The 26,689-nt window shown below is 49.3% G+C and overlaps 1 protein-coding gene across 1 annotated transcript in view; it reads left to right on the top strand.

The window, feature by feature from the left end:
• The window catches only part of lpp (LIM domain containing preferred translocation partner in lipoma), an 80,980-nt gene that overhangs the window by 32,156 nt on the left and 22,135 nt on the right, over positions 1-26,689 (top strand). Inside the window, exons 4-6 of the mRNA XM_056604201.1 lie at positions 637-811; positions 14,858-14,961; positions 19,346-19,468. Of these exons, the coding sequence (XP_056460176.1) occupies positions 640-811; positions 14,858-14,961; positions 19,346-19,468 (399 nt within the window). The 5' untranslated portion in view covers positions 637-639. The remainder of the gene's footprint in view (positions 1-636; positions 812-14,857; positions 14,962-19,345; positions 19,469-26,689) is intronic.

Genomic DNA, 26,689 nt, shown 5'->3' with positions numbered 1-26,689 from the left:
TGAAAACCTGGCTACACAACCCTGTGTGTGTGTGTGTGTGTGTGTGTGTGTGTGTGTGTGTGTGTGTGTGTGTGTGTGTGTGTGTGTGTGTGTGTGTGTGTGTGTGTGTGTGTGTGTGTGTGTGTGTGTGTGTGTGTGTGTGTGTGTGTGTGTGCAAAAGCCTTGAATGACAACCTGGCAGCAGAAGCCTCCTAATAAAGGAGTTAATCACAGGGTGCCACACTGCGGCGGGGTCTTTGAACCAGTGGATTCCACCGTATCGGTGACATCACCTTTAGGTATTTGGCCGCTGCGGTTATCACAAGCCGTCTGACGGGCTGAGAGCGTCAACATACAACCACACAGTCGATCAAACATAGAATCCGACACACAAGCCGACACACAATCCGACACACAATCACAGGACAGCACGCGGCAGTGTCGTCTCGGTTTGTGAGAAGGCCTGACTCACGACCAAGGGCCTTTTGCAACCAGCCAATCAGAGACCAGGGGGGGAATAGAGGGGCCATGTTGGTATCGGGTCCATGTTTGGGCATTTAGGAAGACGGGTCTTCGGAGGACTGATACTGGGGTGCATTCCAACGCGCGTGGTGCGGGGTGCGTTCCAATGTGTTGACGTGCGCTCTCCGGTTGCAGATCATGTGGAACCAGCCCAGCGGCGACGAGCCCCTCGGCCAGGTCAGCGCCCGCGTGGAGACCACGCCCGGCAACGCAAGCATCTCCGTCTCCCAGCAACAGGCGCCCAAGAAGTTCGCCCCCGTGGTGGCGCCCAAGCCCAAGTTCAACCCGTACAAAGGAGACTCGGACGCAGGTGAGGACGTCCCCTCTGCCTCCTTCTGATTCGTCCTGGTCTTTAGTGTCGGTTTCTGTATCCCCTCCCACCTCTTTCCTGTTACTGTCTTTTCGCCATGGCGACCGTCTCTCCCGTCTGATCGATGAAGTTCCACCTCGTCTTATTCTTCTCCTGTCGTACCGGAAACGACTCGTCTGTTTTTACACATAAAGATGGAGGCAGCAGTCCTACCAGAGGGTTTAACTGTTTAAACAGACGCAGTCGTACGTGAGCGAGGTCAGCTATTGGGACGCTTAATTAACCCATAGGGTTAATTGACAGCGGTCAATGGGCGGGGTAAGGGGAAAGGGTAAGGGGTAGAAATGGGATTGGGCCTTAATTAGCCCATAGCCCTCTGAGGGTTCATTGATCTGAACCACTAACGAGCCACTTGACCGTCGGACCACCGAGGGTTAATTGATCGGCGTCACGTGACCTCAAACCATGAGGGTTTATTGATCTGATTCACGTGATTGCTAGACCACTGAGGGTTAAGGCCCAATCCCATTTCTACCCCTTACCCCTTCCACTTACCCCTTCAAAACAAGGGGGAGGGGTAAGGGTAAGGGTTAGAAATGGGATTGGGCCTAACTCTTCTCCACTGCCTCTATCGGCAGCCAGCCAGTGTTTTGTTTGATCTCTGGCCGCGAGACAGAAGAGGGGGAGGAGCCAGACACAATGAGAGAATTGCTTTACCTGTTTCAGATATATGCAAATCGTGTGGGGAGATCTGCCCTGACCTCAGCGGCAGCAGCCAATCACAGATCAGATAAACCCTTGTGTGTGTTCACATCTGTTGTCCATAAGTTGGATAACAGTCTGATTGTTTGATGCAAATCAAGAGGACTTTCTGTTAAGTGTGTGTGTGTGTGTGTGTGTGTGTGTGTGTGTGTGTGTGTGTGTGTGTGTGTGTGTGTGTGTTACAACAGGTCAATGAGTTCGATGTCTCTTGTTTGCTCCAACTGGGGACCAACTGATTATTTATGTAACATATTTGACGGGCTTTTTATGCCTTTATGGACCAGACTTTATGAACAGGAAGTGGCTAGAGACAGGAAAGAGGGGGGAAGACGAGAATGGGAACAACGAGAGCATAGGACCGGAGGCGGGTATCAAACCCGCGGGCGCTAAGAGAACCCTCCATGCTTTCTAACATGAGAGGTGAACCATGCCAGTATAACTCATAAATCATAACCTCCACCTTCCTGTGGTTAACCCGTTCTGTTCCGCCGGCTCTGCCAGCGCTGCGTTCAGTCTGAGGATCAGAAGGACCGGTCTGTCCTCCGTCGTCTGGCTCCAGGATATTGTTGTATCTGATAAACCTATCAATAAAGTTTTGAACCCCAGCCGTCGGAGCCACCAGGTCTGGTGGCAGCGTTCCTCAAGCTGACGGGCCGCTCGTTAGGCGCCCGTTGGTCGCTCGTTAGAGGCTCGTTAGAGGCTTGTTAGACACTCAACGGCTGCGGTGGAGAGGAGGGGTCCCCAATATGGCCGCCGGGCGGACTAGACCTACAGTGAGCTGCCTCCTGGCTCATCTCTGGGGTTTACAGTTGTGAGATAAACATGTTTGTGTGTGTGTGTGTGTGTGTGGAGGGGTCGGGCTGTGGTTTCCCCAAGTGTTGAAACAAAGAAATGTTAAAAGACAGTAAAAAGGCACATTTTCGCTTTTGACTCGATGACCTCATTGCAAAAAAATTCAAATAAATTCCCAGGAAATCAGGTGACGAGGTAGAACGTCGGCGGGCGTTTCATCTTAAAAGGGTTCTGAAATAGACCACAGGACACGGCTCTCCTTCTGTGAGGAACCGACGCCAGGGTTTCCGCACAGATGTTGGCATGCGGGGGGGGGGGGGGGCTCCGTGGGGGTCGGAGGTCGTCCGGGCCGTCGGAGGGAAGAGAAAGGGGAAGTGCTCCGGCAGCAGGCGGCGCCCCCGTGCTGCACGTCTCAGCGCAGCGCCGACTTTCGAAGCATTTCCTCAGAACTACGTCTTCTCGTCGGAGCGGTTCCACCGTTCTGAGTCAGCGGCCCCGTGGGGGCTGTGCTGGGGCGGGGGCCGCTCCGGGCGCAGGTGGAGCGTATCACGGCCCGCGTCACGCCACTGCGAACGCTCTGAACCCTGTGACCCCGGGGTCAGGACGCAGTCAGCCCCCGCCCACGGAGCGCGCTCTGAAACCCGCACCACGGGTTTCAGAGAGGTGACGCGTTTTTGTCTTTTAACAAAGTTAGAAAGTTAGAAACACTTGACTTCCCCCTGTGGTTCCACACGGTTTCTTCCAGGGTGACGATGTTTTGGGATTGTCCCCGACACGTTGGGTCTGACGGACCGGGCTCAGAGTCCAGCACCCAGACCACCACACCGTTCAGCCCCCTCTTCCAGTTCATTTACATTCAGAGCATTCAGCAGACACTTCTATCCAAAGAGACTTACAATAAGTGCATTTGTCAGAAGAAAGAGAAACGACAATATATCGCTGTCGGTACAGTAAGGATGTTCATAGAACCAAGTGCCAAGCTAGAACAATCACTAGGTTAACCCATTCCCCGTAAACAACAAAGATAGCTCGTTTTTTTTAACAGATGCAAAACCCTTTTGTAAAGGCATCAACAAGTGGAAAGACTTCCACGCTCGGCGCGTTTGATGTCTGACGCCAACTTGGCACCTCGTACGTGCGTGTGCTCTGCCCTGCGTAGCAGAGAACCCGATAAGAGATCAGTGTATGCAAATCAGCGGTGTGTCTGTGCTCCTGTGAGCAGCAGCTGTACCTACACCAGAGTAGGGGGAGACGGAGCGCACGGAGCCCGGGACGGAGCTGGGCCTGCCCTGCACACATTGCTTCAGCGTAGAGACACACAGCGCAGTGTGTGTGAGTGTGTGTGTGTGTGTCTGTGAGTGTGTGTTTGAGCGTTAGTGAGTTTTTGAGAGGGTGGGTCTGCTTAGCTCAGGAGGTAGAGCAGTTGTCTTGTAACTGAAAGGTTGCTAGTTCGATCCCCAGCTCCTCCTAGCTGAGTGTTGATGTGTCCCTCAGCAAGACACTTAACCCTGACTGCTCCTGACGAGCTGGCTGTCGCCTTGCATGGTTGACTCTGCCGTCGGTGTGACAATATATGTATTAACTGATGTAAGTCGCTTTGGATAAAAGCGTCTGCTAATTGTAATTGTTATTGGTATGTATGTCCCTATGTCAGTGTGTGTGTGGGTGTGAGCGATTACGTGGTTATCTGCTCTTCAGGTCTGTGTGTGTGTTGTATATGTATTCTGTTTTTGAGCCTTAACTTTTCCTTTTGGTTTGTGTCTCTTAATCTTCATATTTATTCGTGAGCCTTTGCGTGTTTTAGTTGTGTGCGTGTGCTTGCATATGCGTGTGTGTTTGCATGCGTTTTTTTTGTATGTCTGTGTATGTATCTCTGCCTGTGTGTGTGTGTGTGTGTGTGTGTCTTTGTGTATGTCTGTGTGCTGCCCTCCAACGGTACGAGGGCTCCTGGGACCCGTTCAGGTCTGAACCGTAGGAAGCTGTTAGGAAACAGCAGCGTTGACTGTTAGCTAAAACACGGCGTTCTGCTGGGAGCGCTGGCTGAGACCTCCGCTCGTCTCCTTCCACCCGACGGTACACTCCTCACCGTAAGGTTGGGGGAAAGTTTATACAACCCCGGACTCCGTCCCTCTTCCCACTCCCTCTCTTTCCGCCCCTCATTCTCTGTTCCCAAATCACGTTCAAAAGTAATTCCAGTTTTCTTGATTCCTCTTTCTGGGCCTTTCCATGGACAGGAGTGTGGAGAGGAAGTGAAAGAGAGGGAGTGAAACGTAGTGTAGGACCGCAGGTCAGTGTCTGGAGTGGTCGCTGCACCCGGTCTGTTAACAGAACATTAAGCAGGAGTGGGGAAACCCAGTGTGTGATGTTCAAAGGCAGGGAACACTGGTTTGTTACGATGGCTGGAAATACTTCCACGCTATCTCGGCTTTGTCCTGTGTTGGATGATTTTAAAGGCTTATCAAACACAACAATGTCATGAACCCAAAAGATACAGAACCCAAATCTTCCCTTGGATATTTTAGAAACATTAAAGCTACAAACACAAACGTTGGGCACACCTTTGTTTGACCTTTCTGGACTTGGTTGATTTAACGCAACATTTTTTTCTGTTGGTGCGTCGCTTTCTCTCAATTGCTACGCACACACACACGCACGCAAATGTGCACACGCACGTTCGAGCACATAGCCACAGACACACACACACACATACAATAAAGCACACGCACACACACACACACACACACACACACACACACACACACACACACACACACACACACACACACACACACACACACACACACACACACACACACACACACACACACACTCTCTTGCGTTCTGAGGCGTGGTTCATTAACATGTAATCCAGAGACGCGCTGTGTGTAATCCACACACTCCGGTCCAACACGTCGATCCGGTTCTCGTTAGGCACTAAGAGGATTAATTGCAACAATGCCCCCCCCCCCCCCCCCCGACCTCTAATGATCGTTGAATGCTCTGTTGTCCGGGCGACGCCTTTGCGCCAATCATTCTCCAGTGGTCAATACGTGATGATCTCTGCCGTTTCACCGATAAGGGCCTGAGCTAGACTCGACGCTAACCTAGCCTCGACGCTAACCTAGCCTCGACGCTAACCTAGCCCCGACGCTAACCTAGCCTCGACGCTAACCTAGCCTCGGCGCTAACCTAGCCTCGACGCTAAGCTGGGCGGTGCGGGTTTGGGTGTGTTCCCAGCACTGAACTCGACGCTCGTCATCTGATGAGCGCTTGAGGGGAACTCTCTCTCTCTCTCTCTCTGCAGCGTTTACTGTACGCTCAGAGTGTGAGGCCATCAGCCCTGTGGGCGCTTTGGCCGCAGACCTGCATACCCGGGATTCTCTAGAGCCATTGCATCTGGTGGTGGAGGTTACTTCCTGTCAGAGAGAGGACCGTCTGTGTCACTTACTGCTGCATTATTATTGGTTGATCCTGGGTGTTGGTGTGTGTGTGTGTGTGTGTGTGTGTGTGTGTGTGTGCGCGTGTGTGTGTGTGTGTGTGTGTGTGTGTGTGTGTGTGTGTGTGCGTGTGCGCGCGGTTGGGCGGGCCTGAACTCTATAGCGGCTTAGCAGACTTGAAGAGACCCCATTCGATAATTCCATACATTTATTGCGTTGTCTTTTTTATATTCATTAATATAGATTAATTCAGATTACAGTTTCCCCCGCGGTTGTAATCAGTGATTATGTTTGTGTGATAACTAAGCCTCGTAAAAAAAATTAATTCCTGAGATTTTATTTACTCTCCATAATTCCAAGAATTTACGGTGTAGCATTATCTGGCGCTAATGCTACGGCTCGCGCTGGTTTTCAATGGGGACAAAAGGCGGTAGGTTGGTGTTAGCCTGTGTACTTTGTGTTAGCTTAGCACGCGCTTAGCATTCACAACGCAGGCCCCAGACGGCTGAACAACTGCCGAGGAGGGATTATCGGCACCTCCTTGGTAAATGTGCTGCTTTATATCAAACATAAGGGCCGGACTGATATAAAAAAATGAAGGATTAGCATTAAAACATATTAGGAACAAGCGGGTCTGGCACGACTCAGCCAGGGGTCTTGTTAACATGCTGGATAGAGGGGGGGGGGGGGGGTTGCAGGTTTTAGGGTCCCCTCTGTGGGAGTGGGTTCGGGGGGCTGTCCCTGATTAAAAAATCAAAACTCAGCAGGAGCAAGTGTGAGGGGAGAACTTTCCCTCCTAAATCCCGGACAGCGGCTCAGACTGAGGACATAGAGCTCATGGCTTCCGGCTGGATGTTAGAACCAGGTCAGGGGTGTGTGTGTGTGTGTGTGTGTGTGTGTGTGTGTGTGTGTGTGTGTGTGTGTGTGTGTGTGTGTGTGTGTGTGTGTGTGTGTGTGTGTGTGTGTGTGTGTGTGTGTGTGTGTGTGTGTGTGTTGGGGGTCTACATATATGTCACACATGTCCTGTGTACATTTGTATGCATTTTAAGTGTGTATATGTTTATAATGCGTGTATATGTATTTTAATAACCCAAATATTGACAATAACTTTAATACTTATCATAAGGATTATGCAGATTTATAAATAATGACAATAGCCATGATAATGATGATCATATATTTATTAAATTAAAACACTTAATTATAATGTTACAACAATAAGGCTGATGATTATGATCATAATAATAACAATGCAACACAAACAACAACACTAGCATGCCCACATTGGAGTTGGGTTACAGTCAACCTCTAAATGAGCGTGTGAGTCATCATCTTCTGACTGTAAGCGCCGTGCGACTTCCTCTCTGAAGGAATGTGTTGGCTCTGCAGGTGGAATGCTCTTACTTTGTTTAGAGTGCTTACGAAGAAACTTAGTTGGAATACCCTACAATAGCGAAGTTATGCTTCATTGATAATCAACAGAGATCGTGAATCATCGTCTGACGTTTGGATCCAAAAGCAGTCAAACTCTTACATTTTATTTAAATGAGTCACCAACGATTTACTCGCGACGCCTCAACACGGCGTATCACTCCGCGTGGCGGAGCGTATCGCTCCGCGTGGCGTTGGGATTAAGAAGATTTTGGAGTAAACCGCGGACCCTAGCACTCAGTTTGTTTTTAGCGTGCGCTCTGTGATGCGTTTTAAGCTGTTTTATTACAACTTTCTCCACTAATGCTTCCCGGAACCACGCGCTTATTGTTCGCCCGGAGCGCTGCAGAAGTGTGGAGCTGTTTTTATCTGTCTGCACGGCCCCCGTCGTCCTCAGTCTGCTGGAGTCCCCACAAGGTGTCTCACAGGAAGGGACACACACGCAGGCATAAAGGCACACACACACGCACATACAAACACAGGAACACACACACACACACACACACACACACACACACACACACACACACACACACACACACACAGGCAGGGTCGCACACACACACACACACACACACACACAGGCAGAGTCGCACACACACACACACACACACACACACACACACACACACACACACACACACACACACACACACACACACACACACACACACACAGGCAGAGTCACACACACACACAGGCAGAGTCGCACACACACAGGCAGAGTCACACACACACACACACACACGCACGCACGCACGCACGCGCGCGCGTGCGCGCGCGCACACACACACACAGGCAGAGTCAATAGCACACACACACACCAGCAAACATGCACGAAGACACACACAGGCACAATCACACGCATACACACACAGGAAAACATACACACACATGCACAGACAGTCACACAGGCACACACACATACACTTACACACACACGCACAGGCAATCAAATACGCCCTCAGGAATACACACGCGTACACTATCACAGCAGAGCAACAGAGCTGAAGTATACATATCTGAACACACAGGTTTGTCACTACTTTATTTATGTCTGCTGTCATCCGATATCACCGTCGCAACGAGGTGATATCGTCTTCAGGCGTGGATGTACCGCACCTGACCTCCGACCTCTGATAGCAGGACCCGCTCCTCCTCCTCTCACCACCTCCCTCTCTCCTCCCTCAGGCACTCCCCCGTCTCCCCTCCGCCTGCCTCCTGTCACCTCCCTCCACCTCCTCCCCTCCCCTCTCACCTCTCCTCTCACCTCCCTCCTCCTCTTCCCTCCCTCTCACCTCACCCCTCCACCTGCTCCTTTTCTGCCGGGAAAGAGGTCCTTGATGGCCTCTTCCCGCCCCCCCCCCCCCCCTCCTCCTCAGTCTTGCGTCATCCTCCGGCTGAGTTACTGATTTACCCGAGGTTCTTTCAACGCACACTCAGGCCGGCTTTGTTCGTCCAGAAGTCACGTTTGTAAGAGCGGATTATTCAGAATCCCTAAAACCGTTTCACCTCTTGGCACTCTGTCGTTTTTTTGGTCGTACTTTTTGTTTCACCGAATATAATCCCTCCGTTTGACTCGGTTTAAAACTGGCCACTCGGCTCTCCAACGTCCCCCCAGAACCCCGACTTAGACCCTCGCCAGCCCGTGTGCTCGCGCTCCTTTTTTTTTTTTTTACACTCTAACAACACGATCTCCGAAGACCTCCAATCCGTCCGACTCTGCGCTCGCCTCCCCCCTATCTCCCCGTAATTACCCCGCGACGCGCCGGGCGACGGGGACGGAGCTGCCGTAATTACGTCAATACAATGCGTCGAGCCGCAGCGGCCCGGAGCCGAGCTGTTTAGAGATAAAACGCACAATGGAAACCCCGCCGACGACACCCGGGCCCTGAAATACTTAAGTCATTCTCCCCTCTCGTCTGCCAGGGATTACATGCGTGTTGCGCGTGAAGCCGAACAAAGTGCACTTATTTTATGCTTTCTCAATGGCGTGGTTTGAGAGTCTCTTCTTCAGAGCGCGCGGGTTTGAAATCGGCTGAGGTTTTCCTTTACAGGCGGGTGTTAGAGGAAGTCCCCCGGCGTTGCTATCCTGAGGACATAGTGTTGTCATCAGGTCGCTCCACCGTGCGTTTAATTGGCAGGTGAGGTTGGGTTCCCGGGCTCACCGTCGGCACTCTAGTGCCTTGTCGGGTGACACGCGCACCTTCACGCCAAACCCCCCCTAACGTGCACACACCTACTCCTAACGTGCACACACCTCCACCTCACGTGCACACCCTTTCACTCTCTGCATTGCCTTGTGCACACACCGACACCTCACGTGCACACCCTTTAACGCTCTACCTTGCTCTGTGCACACACCTACACCTCACGTGCACACCCTTTAACGCTCTACCTTGCTCTGTGCACACACCTACACCTCACGTGCACACCCTTTCACTCTCTGTCTTTTTCTGAGGCACGTGGGCAGACAAGTTGTTTCAGGACCTCAAAATACGTAGTTATAATCGGAAGACTCTCTTTAAGAATTATTTGCATACCATCAAATGATTTATAAGTGACATCGTTGGCAATAATTATGATTTAAGATCCGTTACACAATGATTTGCATCGCTCAACGCTGTCGTTTACAACGTCAATACTATGCAAATACTTGTACGATGAGTCCCTGCACCCCAGGTCAAATTCCCCCAGGTTGACGATATCTAAAATTACCTTGAGAGTAAAAGACGACCGCGAGGAATCCCGATGAAGGCACTGGGCGGTGTCGGGTTTACCGGCAAACGTAGGCAACATTCCTCTACCGTCCGACGCTCTACCGGTTTTAAGGTGCTCACTGGAGACGTTAGGGCACCCTGTAGGTGATCCAGGTCACCCTGTAGGGGGCCCAGGTCGGCCGTTGGAGAGTTTAAAATACACACTCACCTTTATTGTGTTTTTTTTACTTTACGCCAAACCTAGTAACACGCCGACTATAGATAGTCGCCGTGTTACGTGATGTGGCACGCGGGGTAATCGACACGTTAGGGCACGCACGCACGCACGCACGCACGCACGCACGCACGCACGCACACACACACACACACACAGAGGGCCGGGTCAGTATATTGGCTAGGGAGTTTGACTCCCGGCCAAAATGTATGGGTGCTCTGAGCCCCGCTTGGCCCTAATGACCCTCTGTCCTGTATCTGAATTCACCGTCACATGCTTCTGCTGGAAGGACTAAATAACAGTGACGCACACACACAGATAAACATATGCAGAGATAGACACACACACACACACACACACACACACACACACACACACACACACACACACACACACACACACACACACAAACGGATAAACACTTGCAGATACACACACAAAGATATACACGCACACAGAAAAACACACACACGTGTAATGAAAGTCGTGGAAGCAGGGGTCTATGAAGCTATGGACCGCCGGCGTCCATCTTGTCCTGTCTGAATAAGTCCCTCCAGTCATAGTTTGGGAGGCGCTCTGAAGACTTATGGGACAGATGGGAGATGCTTTTACATTCTTGTAATACAGATTATAGCGGGGGAAATGTGTATCGTATCACTCAGATTAAAGTGTGTGGAAATGTGAAGTGTGTAAGTAGAGCCATATGTTGTGACTTAAGAGCAAACACACACAAGCACACCCTCTTTTTAGTGTCTTCTAATCCTCATAAACTGCTCGTCAGAAGGACAGGGGGAGTCCTTAATGAGCAATGTTTTTGTGCATCAGATGTTGCATCAAGCATATGTTCCTATAGGGTAACAAGACTGCTTTTTAAATCTCAAAAGCTGCCACTAACTATTCTCTCTTTGCGTTAAGTGTTGTTTTTGGTCGCTCTTCAACTTGGGACTCGATTCCACTTCACTCTGCATCACAGAGGGATTACATTGCACCAACCGGATGTTAATGTATATTATCATATATATACCCTCGCCTATATGACTCTCATCATGGCATCTCCAAGCCAATCGTCGATTGAAAAGTAAATGCATTGCAGGTGTTTAATCACATAATCAAAAACCCCAATTGTAAAAGTAGATTTTAAAGACAAAGCAACAAAACAATATTTAATGTGCTCCAACACTCCATCCTTCAGACTCAGAGGCGGGCCTGACGCCGCTCCTCACAGCCTCTCCAACCAGCCTAATCACTGATTAGGATGCCTGCCTAGCGCCGCGGCTACTTAAGGCTAATTGCTCAATAAAGACAAGGGGGGAAGTTGTCGCATTAAGGCGATGTTCCAGCCGCTCCGCCTCATTAGCGCTCTGCTCGCCGGGAGCCTCCGCGCGTCTCACGCCGCTGGTCGCAAATGGGGACGGCCACATTCACGGCACAGAGAGCGTTAGCGCTAGCGGTAGCTCCCACTGCTAGCGGGACGTGACGCGGTGACGTAGCGCGGCGCCCGGGAGCCCCGCTCGCGCTGACCGCATGCGGAGATTGTTGACGTCCCGTCTGTCGCCCTCGGCGCACGGCGGCCTACGGGTGGATGTGATGTTAATTCAAATCGGCTGGATTGTAAATCTGAAATCAGAAAAGAAAGTACTGACGTACTTCTTTGTGATTTTTTTTTCTTCTGTTTGTTGATGTTATTGCCATATTTTTTTTATTAAGAACGATTGGTGAGATTTTCAAACTTAATTTTGGTTTTATTCTTGTCGACTTGTGGCAGAGCTACTGATGGCTGTAGTGGAGTATGGAAGATATCCGTCTACAGTAACCATATGATGTAAGGAAGGAGGACAGTCTAGTGGCTAGTGTGGTCGACAGCCGAAAGGATCTTGGTTTGATCCCAAACGTCCCCAACCTACCTGTAGGCATCTTGCTAGAGCCCGATGACTCTTAACCCCTAACCCCTAGCTGGCTCCTGAAGACATGCAGTCTATTGGAGTTCACGCCAAGCCCCTTTGGATGAATGCGTCTGCTACTTGACAGACTGGTAGTTTCATACTGGTGTGAGATAGCACTGCTCTGTATTTTTTTTAGCTTTTAAATCCAAAGTGTGGGCTTGTGTTGCTTTATATTCAACAACTAGACACAGAGTCTGCAGATATTATAATTGAGTGTCAGCTTTGAATACTGATGCATTGAATCACAATCTAAAATATTCTCAATCTAGACAGACTTAATAGGTATAACATCACTTATACACTTAACTTATACAGTCCTAACTATCGCTGTCTGGTTGAGGTAGCATTAGATGGGGAGTCTGATTGCCATGGCGATCAGCGAGTTCCACAGAGTCTGGGCTGGTGATGTCATGTGTGTGTGATCGTATTGGCTAACACCCCCTCCAGCACATCCCTCAGATCTCTCCCTCCTCCGGGCTCGTTCAGAGTTTGGAACACAGGCCAAGTAGAGCCATCTTTGGAGAGCTCTGAACGCTGTCCTTGGAAATGTTTGTTTTTGCGTTTTAATTATTAATATTTTTGTCCTCATCTGTGCTTTCTACGGGTCATGTTAGAAATAATCAGACCGCACTATTTAATCTAAACTAACATAAACTAACCTCACTCAACCTAATCTAAACAAACATAAATTAACCTAACAACCTTATCTAACTAAACATAACCTAACTCAAACTAATCTAACCCAACATTACCTAACTTAACCTAAATCAACCAAATCTAATCTATAATCACCTAACCAGGCAAAACTCAACCTAATCTAACGAAACATAACCTAACCTAACACAACCTAGTCTAACCTAGTCAAACACAAGATAACCTACCCATGACTCAACCTTACATAACGTAAAACGTGAAATGACCTAGGCCATCTCGACCTCATCTCGCCTAGTCAACATAAGATAAGAACCTCACCTAACATAAACTAAGAGAGAAACATCCTAACCAAGCAGAGCTATTCACCCCGGCTCACTGAAGCCCTGCGGTGTCTCCGTCGCGACCGAATGATTGAATCATCACACAGATGTTTGATTCGGAGCAGACGCTGCTTGTCTTCTAAGCAGCTTACCTTTCCAGATATAAACCTTTAACCCCCCCCCCCCCCACACACACACCGCCTGCCCCCCCGCTGGTCCTCAAACCTGACGACACGACCGTCTCAATAAAACATAAAATACCCGTCCATGAAAGTTTGAGTCGTAACACGACTGTGATGTCGGAGACGTGGAGACATGAAACTCCATGTTCCTAATTTTGTCTCATGCTGGGGATTAACGATTTACTTATGTTTCGGCCAACATGTTGAGGAGGGGAGTGGAGCGGGAGGTGGAGAGACAGGGGGGGAGAGAAAGGGAGGAAAGGAGTGGGTGAAGGAGGAGGAGGAGGAGGGGGGGGGGGGGGGGGGAGGAGGAAGGGGAGAGACGACGAGGAGGAAGAGGAGGAGAGATGGGGAGAAGAGGGTGAGGAGTAGGAGAGACAGGCCGATGAGGAGGAGGAGATATGGGAAGAAGAGGAGGAGAAACGGGGAGGGGGAGGAGGCGAGCGAGAGAGTAGAGATGGGGAGTAGAGGACAGGGAGCTTGGTGGAGGGAACGAGAGACGATACCTGGCGAAACAAGGTCCCTCCTCCTTCGCGAATGATTGCGTTGACCTGGGCGAGGTCACGAGGTCGTTACATAAAGTAACTTTCCACTCTCTGAAATCACCTGTCTCCCCCGTCTACCTCCCCCCCCCCCCCCACACTCAGCTTATGTCTTAAGTCATCCAAAGATCCCTCCCTCATTAATTTAGTAAACAAACTTGGATAAACTACAATGATGACATCAATTAAGCTCCAACGAAAGCCGATGAAAAGCAAGCGGGGTAAGCAAATAGCATTTCTGAACAGAACTCTTCAAAGTGGCGGCGCGTTGGAACCAATTCCCCCGGCGACTCACGGCGGAGGGGAGGCTGGGAAAAAAGAAAGAAAAAGGGCTCATAATTTGCAAAGCTCATGTCTGCTTGGCTTCTTAAGAAGTACACGGTCAAACGATTCAATCTGAGGGCCGGCGGAGGAGAGGAGCCAACCGCTGAATCTAATTTGGGGGCGTCGCTCTGTATCGGTGGGAAACATGTGGCGAGATGCTATCCTTGGATTAGCCAGGGGTTTAGCGGCGTAAATGTGTTCCTTCTCCTCCTGGCAGAACAACCAGCGGCTCGTACGCAGGCCGTAACACCGGTCTGCGTGTTCGGGCTCACGCCGGGGAATCTGAACACAGATTACCGGAGTCCGATTAGCAAATTGCTGTAATTGTGTGTGTGTCCGTGCGTCGGTGTGCGTCGCTAAGACTTTAAGAGTGGGGTCTCTTCTCTCCCCTCTCAGGGTGGGGGTCGTGGCTTCATTACACACACACACACAACCTCCTGAATCTGAGATTAAGTCCCTCAAATGGACGGAGGAGAGGGTGAATCCTGACGCTTGGTCGCACCGGCTAACACACGCGGGAACCGTATACGTTTATTGTACCGTTTCATCGTGTGATTGCGAAAAATATTGATTGTTCTGCTTGTTCTTCTCCTCCTGTGTGTGTGTGTGTGTGTGTGTGTGTGTGTGTGTGTGTGTGTGTGTGTGTGTGTGTGTGTGTGTGTGTGTGTGTGTGTGTGTGTGTGTGTGTGTGTGTGTGTGTGTGTGTGTGTGTGTGTGTGTGTCAGCAGACTTTCTGCCCCCTCCGCCCCCGCCGACCAGAGACGGGACAACCCTGCCCTCGCTGGGCTTCTTCCCCCCCCCTCCCCCCGCCGCCCCCTACGAGCCCCAGGTTGGTCATTCACCCCTTCACCACTTCACAACACCAGTGTAACTTTGATCCTCACACTCATGACGGTGGGACTCTCCTTCACACGGTCCTAACAGTGTAACTCTGATTCACACGTTCATAACCGTGTATCTTTAATTCAAACGTTCATAATGGTGTTACCTTCAACGACGCATTCATAATCGTGCTCAAAACATTAATAATGGTCCGACTCTATTTCACACATTCATTACAGTCTCACTTCTCACATGTATTCACATGTTCATAACTGTGTACCTTAATTAATACAATCCCGAAAGCGTGACTTGAATGAATGCATTCATAACGTTACTGTCATTCAAACATTCTTAACATTGTAACTGTAATTCACAAATCAATTCATTCATAACAATTACATCATAAAGAACGATTTCTCTTTGAAATGATTGTCTGTTACGTTCTGTACCCCCTGCTTCTGTGAGAATGGCCTTTGTGTTTGAGTGCTATGAAATAAACCCAGTCATGATGTTGTTGGCATTAAGACATTCCCCTGCTCTCGGGTGGGCTAAAGCGTGGAGCTGTGATTTTCTTAGAAATAATAACACGCTGATGGACTCAGACACACAGATGCTGTTTGTATAAGGTGTAGCGAGAGAGAGAGAGAGAGACTCCAGCATCTCTCCGTCTCCCTCAGCCTTTAATCACAGCTTCAGTCTGGGAAGCCTTCACAGGCCCGCGTTAGATGAACGCTCTCCAAAGGGAAGAAAGAAAATTCCCCAAAAGCACAGTTGGAAGAGTCGGAAACCTTGAGAAGGAACACGAGAGCCATCCCTCGTTCCGGGGACGCCTGGCAGCGGCGGAGATGCCAAGCGGGCCGACATGAGACGGCAAACAACATCATTTGGCGCAGGTTCGGCTCACAACAACACCGAAGGCCTGTGGCGCCCGTACCCTTTATCTGACATCTATTAGCCAAATCCGTCCGTAGAAGTTTGAAACTTGGATCACGGAAAGTGTCTCATTACTTGCGAGGGTTCTTTGATGTTCCCTTTCATAGCCGGCTCCTTTTGGCTCTTGGCCGCCCTGGGAATCCATCTTAATTTCTTAATAAGTCTTTGGTATCTTAATTATGAGTCCCACCCGCGCCCGGTTTCAAAGTGCTGCGATTGTACCGTTCCGTGAAAGGAGCTCCGACCCCAACCTCCGCTGTCTCCGGCGCGGCCGTCCTTGTGCTCTCCAAAAGAGGGTGATTACTTTCACTGAATGAATAAATCAGCCCCCTCCTAAAGACAGCGCTGCGTTCTCGGCCAGCCTGGATGTCAGGTGTGAGGGTTCGAGGGGGCAGATGTTAACGCACGGCTACTACATCACAAAAGAAAATCTTCAAAAGTATTTATCGTATGTATTTCCATCTCCATGGCTGTTGTCGAGGTTACGAAAACCTGGATGACAGATTTCTAATGAATCAAAACACGAGAGTTCTCTCTCTCTCTCGCTCCCGCCCGCCCTCTCGCTCCCCCCCTCTCCCTTTCATCCTTGTTGTTATCACTGTTAAAAGACTTTGCGTGTTTTCCTTGCCGCTGATATGAGCCATTAGTGGTTGGCTTTGTTTACCCCCGCGCGTGATTGCCTCAGATGTCGAGGCTGGGCCTGCCGCGCAGAAGTGGGAGGCGCGCGGCGCCTGTAATGCCTTGTGACAGGTAATCCAAACACATAACATTAGAATAAGCAGCAGTCACTGATCCAGCTTGCTCAAAAGGCCCCTCAGGCATTCGCACACAGTCTCTTGCAGTTGCAGCATAGTTCGGCGGACTAAAAATACCGCTCCTTCCCCGTAAGAGAAATTCCCTGCAATTTTTTGGGGAGTCGAGAAAGCGAGAGGAGAGGAGAAAAAAAGGCAGAAGAAGAAGACCCTTGTGTCGCTAGCAATCATTTTATTGCTGCTGTGTTGCTGCACACACTTTGTGCGTGCAGCAACGGGCTCTGTGTTCTCTGATTCAGACCCTTTTTTTTTGTTATACCTTTTTATTTAAGTTAGTGTTTGATGCCCCATTTAGAAATTATAAAATGAGGGCTTATGTTTGTGAGGCCGTCAGTCAGCAGAGATTTTATGATGGATGATAGATTATAGATGATATTGCATCATTCCTGCATTATTCATCTGATAAAAAAGGGGTATGATATCCACCATTTCTTATTTTTTTAATTTATGCAAAAGACATAATTTCTGATATAATAATCGGAAATATATTTTTCTTGTCTGCACTCTTTGTTTGACATGGGGGTGAGATCCGGGGCTGAATGGGAGCGAACCCCCGTACTCCAGGCAGGGTAATATGCAGTGATACTGAGCAGAGCGCCGCGACAGAAGAGTTGATTTCCTTCCAGGCCGTGAGAGACTCCTCATCCTAACCCAGCGGGCTCAGAGCTCAGGGGCTTTCCACACGGCTCTGAGGTCACGCTGGAGGTATGAGGAAACAAGTCAGAGTGCAGTGGAACCTGTAGTATACAGAGTGCAGTGGATCCTGTAGTAAACAGAGTGCAGTGGATCCTGTAGTAAACAGAGAGCAGTGGATCCTGTAGTAAACAGAGTGCAGTGGATCCTGTAGTAAACAGAGTGCAGTGGATCCTGTAGTAAACAGAGTGCAGTGGATCCTGTAGTAAACAGAGAGCAGTGGATACTGTAGTAAACAGAGTGCAGTGGATCCTGTAGTAAACAGAGTGCAGTGGATCCTGTAGTAAACAGAGTGCAGTGGATCCTGTAGTAAACAGAGTGCAGTGGATCCTGTAGTAAACAGAGTGCAGTGGATCCTGTAGTAAACAGAGTGCAGTGGATCCTGTAGTAAACAGAGTGCAGTGGATCCTGTAGTAAACAGAGAGCAGTGGATCCTGTAGTAAACAGAGAGCAGTGGATCCTGTAGTTAACAGAGTGCAGTGGATCCTGTAGTAAACAGAGTGCAGTGGATCCTGTAGTAAACAGAGTGCAGTGGATCCTGTAGTAAACAGAGTGCAGTGGATCCTGTAGTAAATAGAGTGCAGTGGATCCTGTAGTAAACGGAGTGCAGTGGATCCTGTAGTAAACAGAGTGCAGTGGATCCTGTAGTAAACAGAGTGCAGTGGATCCTGTAGTAAACAGAGTGCAGTGGATCCTGTAGTAAACAGAGTGCAGTGGATCCTGTAGTAAACAGAGTGCAGTGGATCCTGTAGTAAACAGAGTGCAGTGGATCCGGTAGTAAACAGAGTGCAGTGGATCCTGTAGTAAACAGAGTGCAGTGGATCCTGTAGTAAACAGAGTGCAGTGGATCCTGTAGTAAACAGCGAGCAGTGGATCCTGTAGTAAACAGCGAGCAGTGGATCCTGTAGTAAACAGAGCAGTGGATCCTGTAGTAAACAGTGCAGTGGATCCTGTAGTAAACAGAGTGCAGTGGATCCTGTAGTAAACAGAGTGCAGTGGATCCTGTAGTAAACAGAGTGCAGTGGATCCTGTAGTAAACAGAGTGCAGTGGATCCTGTAGTAAACAGAGTGCAGTGGATCCTGTAGTAAACAGAGTGCAGCGTCTAAATAAACACTGCAGTGGATTATGTAAGTTCAGTCAGGGAACTGTCTTAAGAAAAGGCAGTGGATCATGTAAGGATATTTTCCTACAATTGCTACAATCACCAATTACCATCCAGGACTATAACTCCAACCACTCAAACCATGGTTACGGCATGTCAACAGCTTAGAAACCCCCTCCTTCAGTCACCCCTCCTACTACCACCAATAGAATCCTGAACGATCCAATCAGAATTTGCTTACCTCTTGTCACGGCTCATCCCCTGAGTCTCGTCCCGCCCCCTTAGACCAGGACCGGCCGCGTGTCCGTCCCGATGTGGGTGAACCCAAACACAAAGAGGACCGAAGACTTCTGAAGACTCCCCACTCCCAACCTCGTCCGACCTAACCTCTGGTCTGCTTCTTGATGCGACCCCTGCATGGCTGAACCGACGGCCCTGCTGCCCGGACCCAGACACACCGGGGCCCTGGGTTCCTCCTCAAGACCCCTTCTCCTCTTCAAGGCTCCTCCACTCTGCGGTGGGGGAGTTTCTCCTCGTCCTTTGGAGAGCTTAGGGTCGGCGGGGGTCGTATAATGTGGCTTTTTGAAGCCCTTTGAGACTGTGATCAAGGGCTGTGCTAATAAACCGGACCTGACCTGACCTGACTCTGCGTCGTCGGCCTGTGAAGACAGCAGGGGGTTCCTTCGCCTGCCTCCACTCACAGCTCCCCCTCTTCCTCCTCTGGTGTGTGTGTGTGTGTGTGTGTGTGTGTGTGTGTGTGTGTGTGTGTGTGTGTGTGTGTGTGTGTGTGTGTGTGTGTGTGTGTGTGTGTGTGTGTGTGTGTGTGTGTGTGTGTGTGTGTGTTTGTCAGATGAAGGGGCCGGAGAAGACCCTGGAGGAGAGGCGCTCCAGCCTCGACGCAGAGATCGACTCCCTCACCAGCATCCTGGCCGACCTGGAGAGCAGCTCGCCCTACAAGCCCCGGCCGGCACAGGTACTGACGGCACAAACAGCTAACCCATTCCCAGACAGCTAGTCCATACAGCTAACCCGGACCTGTAAAGCTAACCCAGAGCCGTAAAGCTAGCCTGGACAGCTAACCCAGATCCAGACAGTTAGCCTGGGCAGCTAGCCCATACAGCTAACCTAGACCCAGATAGCTAGCCGAGGCAGCTAGCCCTGACACCTAGCCCTTACAACCATACAAGCCCAGGCCCGTACAGGTATAGCTAGCCCAATCAACTAGCAACTACAGCTAGCCCATATATTCATACAAGCCTAGACCAGCACAGGTAACACTACCCCATACAGCTAACACAGACCTAGTTAAGTGTCCTAGACAGCTAGTCCAGACAGCTAGCCCAGACCCGTAAAGCTAGCCTAGATAGCTAACACAGACATAGATAGCTATACTAGACAGCTAGCCAATACAGCTAGCCCATGCAACCATACAAGCTCATGCCAGTACAGGTAAAGCTAGCACCGTCAGCTAGCCGCGACTGCTAGGCCTTCCTATGAGGGGTTTCCGTGATCTTTCTGTGTTCATGTTGGTCTTGCTCCACTTTCCTGACCTAAAACGGCATGTACGTTAGAGGACATCGTCTGTCAAGTTTAATTAAGGGTGAACAATATATCACTAATGTATTTTAGTTGATTGTCTGGATAAACTAGGATGACCTTCCTGCTACCAACTACCGTTTTCCAATATTCTTGGCAGAAGTTTAAAGCACGACAAACGGGTTTCTAATTCGAAGAAAGGAAACGCTCAACATGTCAAACAGCAGAATGAGGTTTCCCGCCAGAAACAATACGTGTTTTACTTTTGTGCAAACGTACATTAATAACCCTGATGAGTGTTGACCTATATCATTAATCGATATCAAGTGATATTAAGAACAACTTCCAAACGACGAAGGCCTTGGGCACTTCGCTAAATTATTTGACACACAAGGAATGTAGGACAGGAATATAAAGAAGCGAACCAATGGTGTTTGGATCCGAAGGCTCCAAGGGCCTGGCTGCCACCGTAGAGATCACTTCTCCTCTGAGATATTAAAACATCTCAAGCCGTTAGGGCTTTTATCTGTGATGAAGACTGGGAACACAGGGAGCCTTCCCTTCCGCCAGTAACTCGAACGTCTGCCGAGCTATTCTGGGATGTCGGGGCGTGTTTTTTTTCTTTTTCATAGCGTGTAATGGAACGTTTAATTTATTGTTTTATTTATTTTTTTATAATACTGCGTCTGCTTTTCATGACATCACGCACACTCGAGATAAACCGAATGTTGTCGTTGTGTTCTTCCCGCTGTGTTGATGTGTTCTGATCAAGTGCGTCGCGTGTCTTAAACCCGTTCTGTCGTGGGTTTGACTGTTGCTTGTTTTGTCACGCTTCAGTGATCGTGTTTCTGTTCTGTTTTCTATTTCTATTCATAACGGGACAATCACTGTGTTCATATTAGGCGTCGATAGTGGTGTGGTAACGTTTGACAATACTACTTCCTCAAGATGTAGCGACAGACAGACAGATATAATGACAGACAGACAGGCAGATGTAGTGACAGACAGACAGGTAGTTGTAGTGACAGACAGCTATAGTGGCAGACAGAAAGACGGACATAACTTGTGTCAGTCAGACGTGTGTGTGTGTGTGTGTGTGTGTGTGTGTGTGTGTGTGTGTGTGTGTGTGTGTGTGTGTGTGTGTGTGTGTGTGTGTGTGTGTGTGTGTGTGTGTGTGTGTGTGTGTGTGTGTGTGGCTGGTTTGAACGTGTCATGCCGGTTACACCCTCTGGTTTAATCATTACCAGCTTGGGAAAGAGCAACACGCACACACGCAAACACACACACACACACACACACACACAGGCACACGCACACGCAAACACACATACACACATCTTGGGTGGAAAGGCCAGAGGGGAAGGAAGGGGAGGACAGATGCTGACTTTCTGCTCTTCGCTGCATCATCGGGATGGATGACAAATGATGAATTTTAATGATGAATTAGTAGTGGAGCTTCCTTATTGGGAAATTTCTGTAAGTCTATCAGCATATATATTTATAATGTACTAATAGTTATACATTTTTTAATTTACGCCATTTGTTTTATGTAGGTGTTCAAGGTAGGCAGTCAGATCTACTTTTAAATGAAACTTCAGCAAGTATTTTAAATAGAACTCATATTGTTGGTTTAAACAGGAATGGCAGTTATTATTCAGTCTAAAGTGGTGTGAAATGTTTTTGTACGTAAATTGAGCACACACAATCTTTATAGTGTTTATTGTGAATAATTGTAAGTCAATTAAAAAAATCTGTATTTTGTTTTGTAATGGTAAATCAGCATGAGTGGTTAGACAGTTAAACAACAGCCAAAAAGAAAGATCTAATATGCTTTTTATTACTCAACTCTCAGTGAGAGAGCGAGCCCACGTCGAAAGCGTCCTCAATCCCCAGTTCCCCTTTAAAGGAGAGAGAAGTTCACGTCAGTTCAGCCCCACGCCGGCCGACCGCTGCCCTCTGTAGCGTGCCGACGGCCTGTTGCCCCTCCCAGGGATCTCTAGGAACCCAGACAGCAGCCAGTCTGCCCGGCTCGCTCTTCCCCTCCGCACACGGTCCCGCAGTGATTCAGAGGAACAGCTGGGTGACCTTTGAACTTGAGATTCTGCCGCGCGGTGATCCGTACGTTGAAGGCCTCTGTTCTGTTGTTGAAACACAGAGGTCTCCGGGCTTCACACACACACACACGCAGGCACAACGCTACACAGGTACACACACTCACGCCCCACTACACACACCTCGGGAGACAGACACACGTGTTCTACTCGGAGCTCCTGACCAGAGCTGCCTGCTGCTCTGTGACTATCCCCTAAATAAAATATAGAATAAGTGCTGATGTTGGGGAGTGGGCCGGAGAGGGGGGCCTCCGGACCTATATGAAGGTACCTGAAAGCTTTTCCCAACATGCGGTGAAACATTAATGCCCACCTGAGCGCTGTCTTACCTTGCGTACAGCGCTGGAGCTCTGACGGGGTCAGGGTCTCTGCTGCTGCTGCTGTTGATTATTACAGAGACGGTACTCCGTTAAAGCTGCAGGAGTCTATTTACGGCCGCGTGCCGCCTCTAACCTTCTAGTGGGTGAAACATGGAGCCTGGCATGGATCCTGCTGCGACGCAGGTTTGATTCCTGACCTGCTGCCCTCAGACGTAACACGTAGTCGTTCCCTCTCTCTCAGCGCTCTGTCGTGCCTCTCTCTTCCCTCTCGTGTCTGTAAGCCCATTCAATAAATAAGCGTCTATATTTAAACCAACCCGATGTCCACAGCCTAACTGCAGGCCTACCGGAGCTGGTAGGTGCATTGTGGGAGACCCCTCGACCCTAGCTGAACCTTAATGACATGTATCCAAAAAACATTCCCTTGAAGTGAAGCGTGTGGCTTAGGAGGCAGAGCGGGTTGGCTGGTAAGCAGAAGGTTGCTAGTTCAATCCCCGGCTCCTCCTAGCTGAGTGTCGAGGTGTCCTTGAGCAAGGCACCTCCCCCTGACTGCTCACGATGAGCTGGCTGTCGCCCTGCACGGCTGAGCTCGCCGTCAGTGTGTGAATGTGTGCTTGAATGGGTGAATGTTCGGCAGTATTGTAAAGCACTTTGAGTGGCCACTGGTTAGAAGAGCGCTGTATAAATGCAGTCCACTTAGAAGTCCCTTTGGATGAAAACACAACAGTACACACAATGGAAAATGCATACAGATGCATCAGTTCGGTGATTAAGTTCACAATTCGTTTTCTCCCGACGTTCTCGGAGCGTAGTTGAAACAACCGCGTGACGTCGTGAGAAACAAAGTTCTCCGGCTCTCTCTGATCCCTGAGCGTATCCACGGCAACATCAGGAAGCCTCGGTGTCGGGATGCTCCTTCTGTCTCAGATGTCTCTCCGCATTAAACACACACACACACACAGACACACACAGACACACACACACACAGACACACACACACACACACACACACACAGACACACACACACACACACACACACACACACACACACACACACACACAGTGTAACACGCACACACACACACTCACAGACACACACACAGACACACACAGACACACACACACACACACACACACACACACACACACACACACACACACACACACACACACACACACACACACACACACACACACACAGTGTATCATGCCGGGTATCGCATGCTCTCCCAGCTGATGCTAACAGTAGCTGATTCGCGCTGCCTGCCCTTTGACCCCTGGCCCAGTGCAGCTGCTGCTGTCAGCTCTGTCTGTGCATTCCTACGGCAACGCAGCGCTAGGCCTAGCGTAGCATGGCAGGTTCCCCAGCTGTTGAGTTCAGCCCGGCCCCATGTTCCAGATTTAGTTTTTTATTCATCATTAATTTACAGAATCAGTTTTAATCAAACATCTCGTTATATTTCAAATTACAATCGATGTAAACGTTTGCTTGAATCTGTTAATCCCATTCAAATCGTATTCTTTGCATTGTCGATACGTCTGTCGGCGTGGAATTGCGCGAGGGGCTAAGTGAGCAGCTAATGCCCGCGCAGCATGCTAATGCGCCGTGATGCTAATGTGAAGCTGGGGCACGCTATTAGAGTCTGTTGTGAGGAGCTAACCGGTTAGCCCCAGTGAGTGTCTAAACACGGCGCATGTCAAACGCCAGGCCTCGCACCCGCTGACCATTCCTCCAGGTTTCTAGAAATATTAACATGCATAAATGTAGGAAACGTACAAAATATCACAAAAAACACACGCTTCGAGGATTGAAAGCCTGGCTTCTCATTGAAGTCAAATATATTTATTATAACGTTTTTTATAGTCATTATTTGTATTTTTTCATTTGTCCTCCCGTAGTAGTAGGAGTATAATCATCCACTATTATGCTCGGTAGTAAATTCACTAACTGCTATAGGTTATAATTAGCTGTGCAATTACATTTTAAACTGACGTTAATTTGTATCATCCATCATCTCACTGTGCTGGTCTCATAAATGCATCATAAAATGTTTATATGACACAGATAAAATAGTGCATATGTATGCCGTTATATTCTAATGTATTTCTAAACACCCGCTGAATCCCAGAACTAATCCTAACGCGTTCAAGCCTGTATTGATCAGGTGTGTCAGGTAAGGAAGACGTTATTCAGAGACAGAGCGGGGCTGATTACACACATTTAAATGTTTTTTAGTGACTCCATTACGAGGACAGTTGTGTAACACTCCAAAACTCTTCCCGCAAACCTTCATTTGACTCGCGTCTCTAAATGTGGTCTGTATTTATGCCAGTTTCCCACTGTGTCTTTTCTCTCCATCGTCTTTTTTTTTCTCTCTCTCTCTCTCTCTCTCTCTCTCTCTCTCTCTCTCTCTCTCTCTCTCTCTCTCTCTCTCTCTCTCTCTGTCTCTCTGTCTCTCTGTCTCTCTCTCTCTCGTTCTGACTCGCTCTGACTCAGTTTATGGCCCAATGTAAATATCATTGTGACATAAACTCGTTGTGTCAGACTATCGGTGACACAGCGATCCCACAGCAGAACCGATGTCACGGAAACCAAACTGAGAACTTCTTGAATTTAGGGCAGCTTTTTACTGAATATCTCTTTAATTTCTTAAATTGATCATTTGGATGATTTGTCAATAATTCGATTATATAATGTGTCTGGAGGCTAGAACAAAGGTCTGTCGATCAGATTGGTCGCCCTGTCAGTCGAAGCCTTCGGCTCAACGATTTATACGAATCAAATCGGTATCGTCAATGTGCACAGTTGGTGTGAGAGGGGAATGTAGGGCCGAGGCATGTGTTTGTGCCTGTGCATGTGAGCATATGTGTTTGTCGCTTGTGTGCATGTGTGTATGTATCCGTGCGTGTGTTTTGTTAATGTGTGCGTGTGTTTGTGTGTCCGTGCATGTTTGTCCATGCGTGTGTTTGTCCATGCGTATGTGTGTACGTGCATCCACTCGTGTGTCTGTGTGTATGTCCATGCGTGTGTGTGTGTGTGTGTGTGTGTCCTTGCGTGTGTGTGGGGGTTCGCCCGTGACTGCGTGCGTGTGGGGTTGTTTCAGAGGCGGTGACTCTCTTCGGCAGAGTCCCGAAAGCCCGATCTGCCACATGACTGCCTGCTGGCCTCCTCCCCGCGGTGTGTGTGTGTGTGTGTGTGTGTGTGTGTGTGTGTGTGTGTGTGTGTGTGTGTGTGTGTGTGTGTGTGTGTGTGTGTGTGTGTGTGTGTGTGTGTGTGTGTGTGTGTGTGTGATCGTGTGATCGTGTGCGTGACTCAACAGTCACCGTTCCACTTGGGCGAACTCTGCGGCCCGGAGAGTTCCAGGGCAGCGATGGGAACTGGCCGCGTGTTGCGTATGAGCGTGTTCATACAGCAGCACGGTCGCGCTCGCTGACTGTCTAGAAATATCACGTAACAGTGGGATCCAAGCAGTGACCCGCCGGTGAACTCTGGGGTCAAGTGTTCCTCGCGTGAATGGGAGCCTCGCGAAGCGTGTGATGATTAGGACGGCGCTGTGCCGCCTGGGACCGTGACCCCGGCGTGACCCGCGGAGGCTTATTTTGGTTCTGTTCTCTCTGGGGAGTTTGCAGCAAACATGGCTAATCAAGGCACCCGCATTTTCTGACTCATTTGTAATGTATTCCGTACACACGGACTCACGCTAGGACGCACGCACGCAAACACGCAGGCACGCGAATGTACGCATGCAAATGCACACGTGCGCAGACGCACACACATACACATACACATACACACACACTCCACACACACAATCATCACACACACTCACGTACACACACACACGTACACACACACACAAACACACACACACACACACACTCACGTACAAACGTACACACACACACGTACAAACGTACACACACGTACACACACACGTACAGACACACGTACAGACACACACACACACACACACACACACACGTACGCACACGCACGCTCACACACACACACACACACACACGTACACACACACACACACACACACACACACACACACACACACACACACACACACACACACACACACACGCACACAGATATCCTTGCAAACAATGGCAACGCCTCATATTTAGTGTTGTTTTGGAAGAGGGACCTCCGCCCTCCCACCCCGCACTCGGAGTGTGCTGCCCCACCACTGTCCCAAAACCCTCCCCTGGGTCCCTCT

The sequence above is a fragment of the Gadus chalcogrammus genome, chromosome 12, assembly GCF_026213295.1.
Source record: "Gadus chalcogrammus isolate NIFS_2021 chromosome 12, NIFS_Gcha_1.0, whole genome shotgun sequence".
Lineage (NCBI taxonomy): Eukaryota > Metazoa > Chordata > Actinopteri > Gadiformes > Gadidae > Gadus > Gadus chalcogrammus.
Note: the sequence above shows the minus strand (reverse complement) of the source record. Positions and strands in the feature narration are given on the sequence as shown.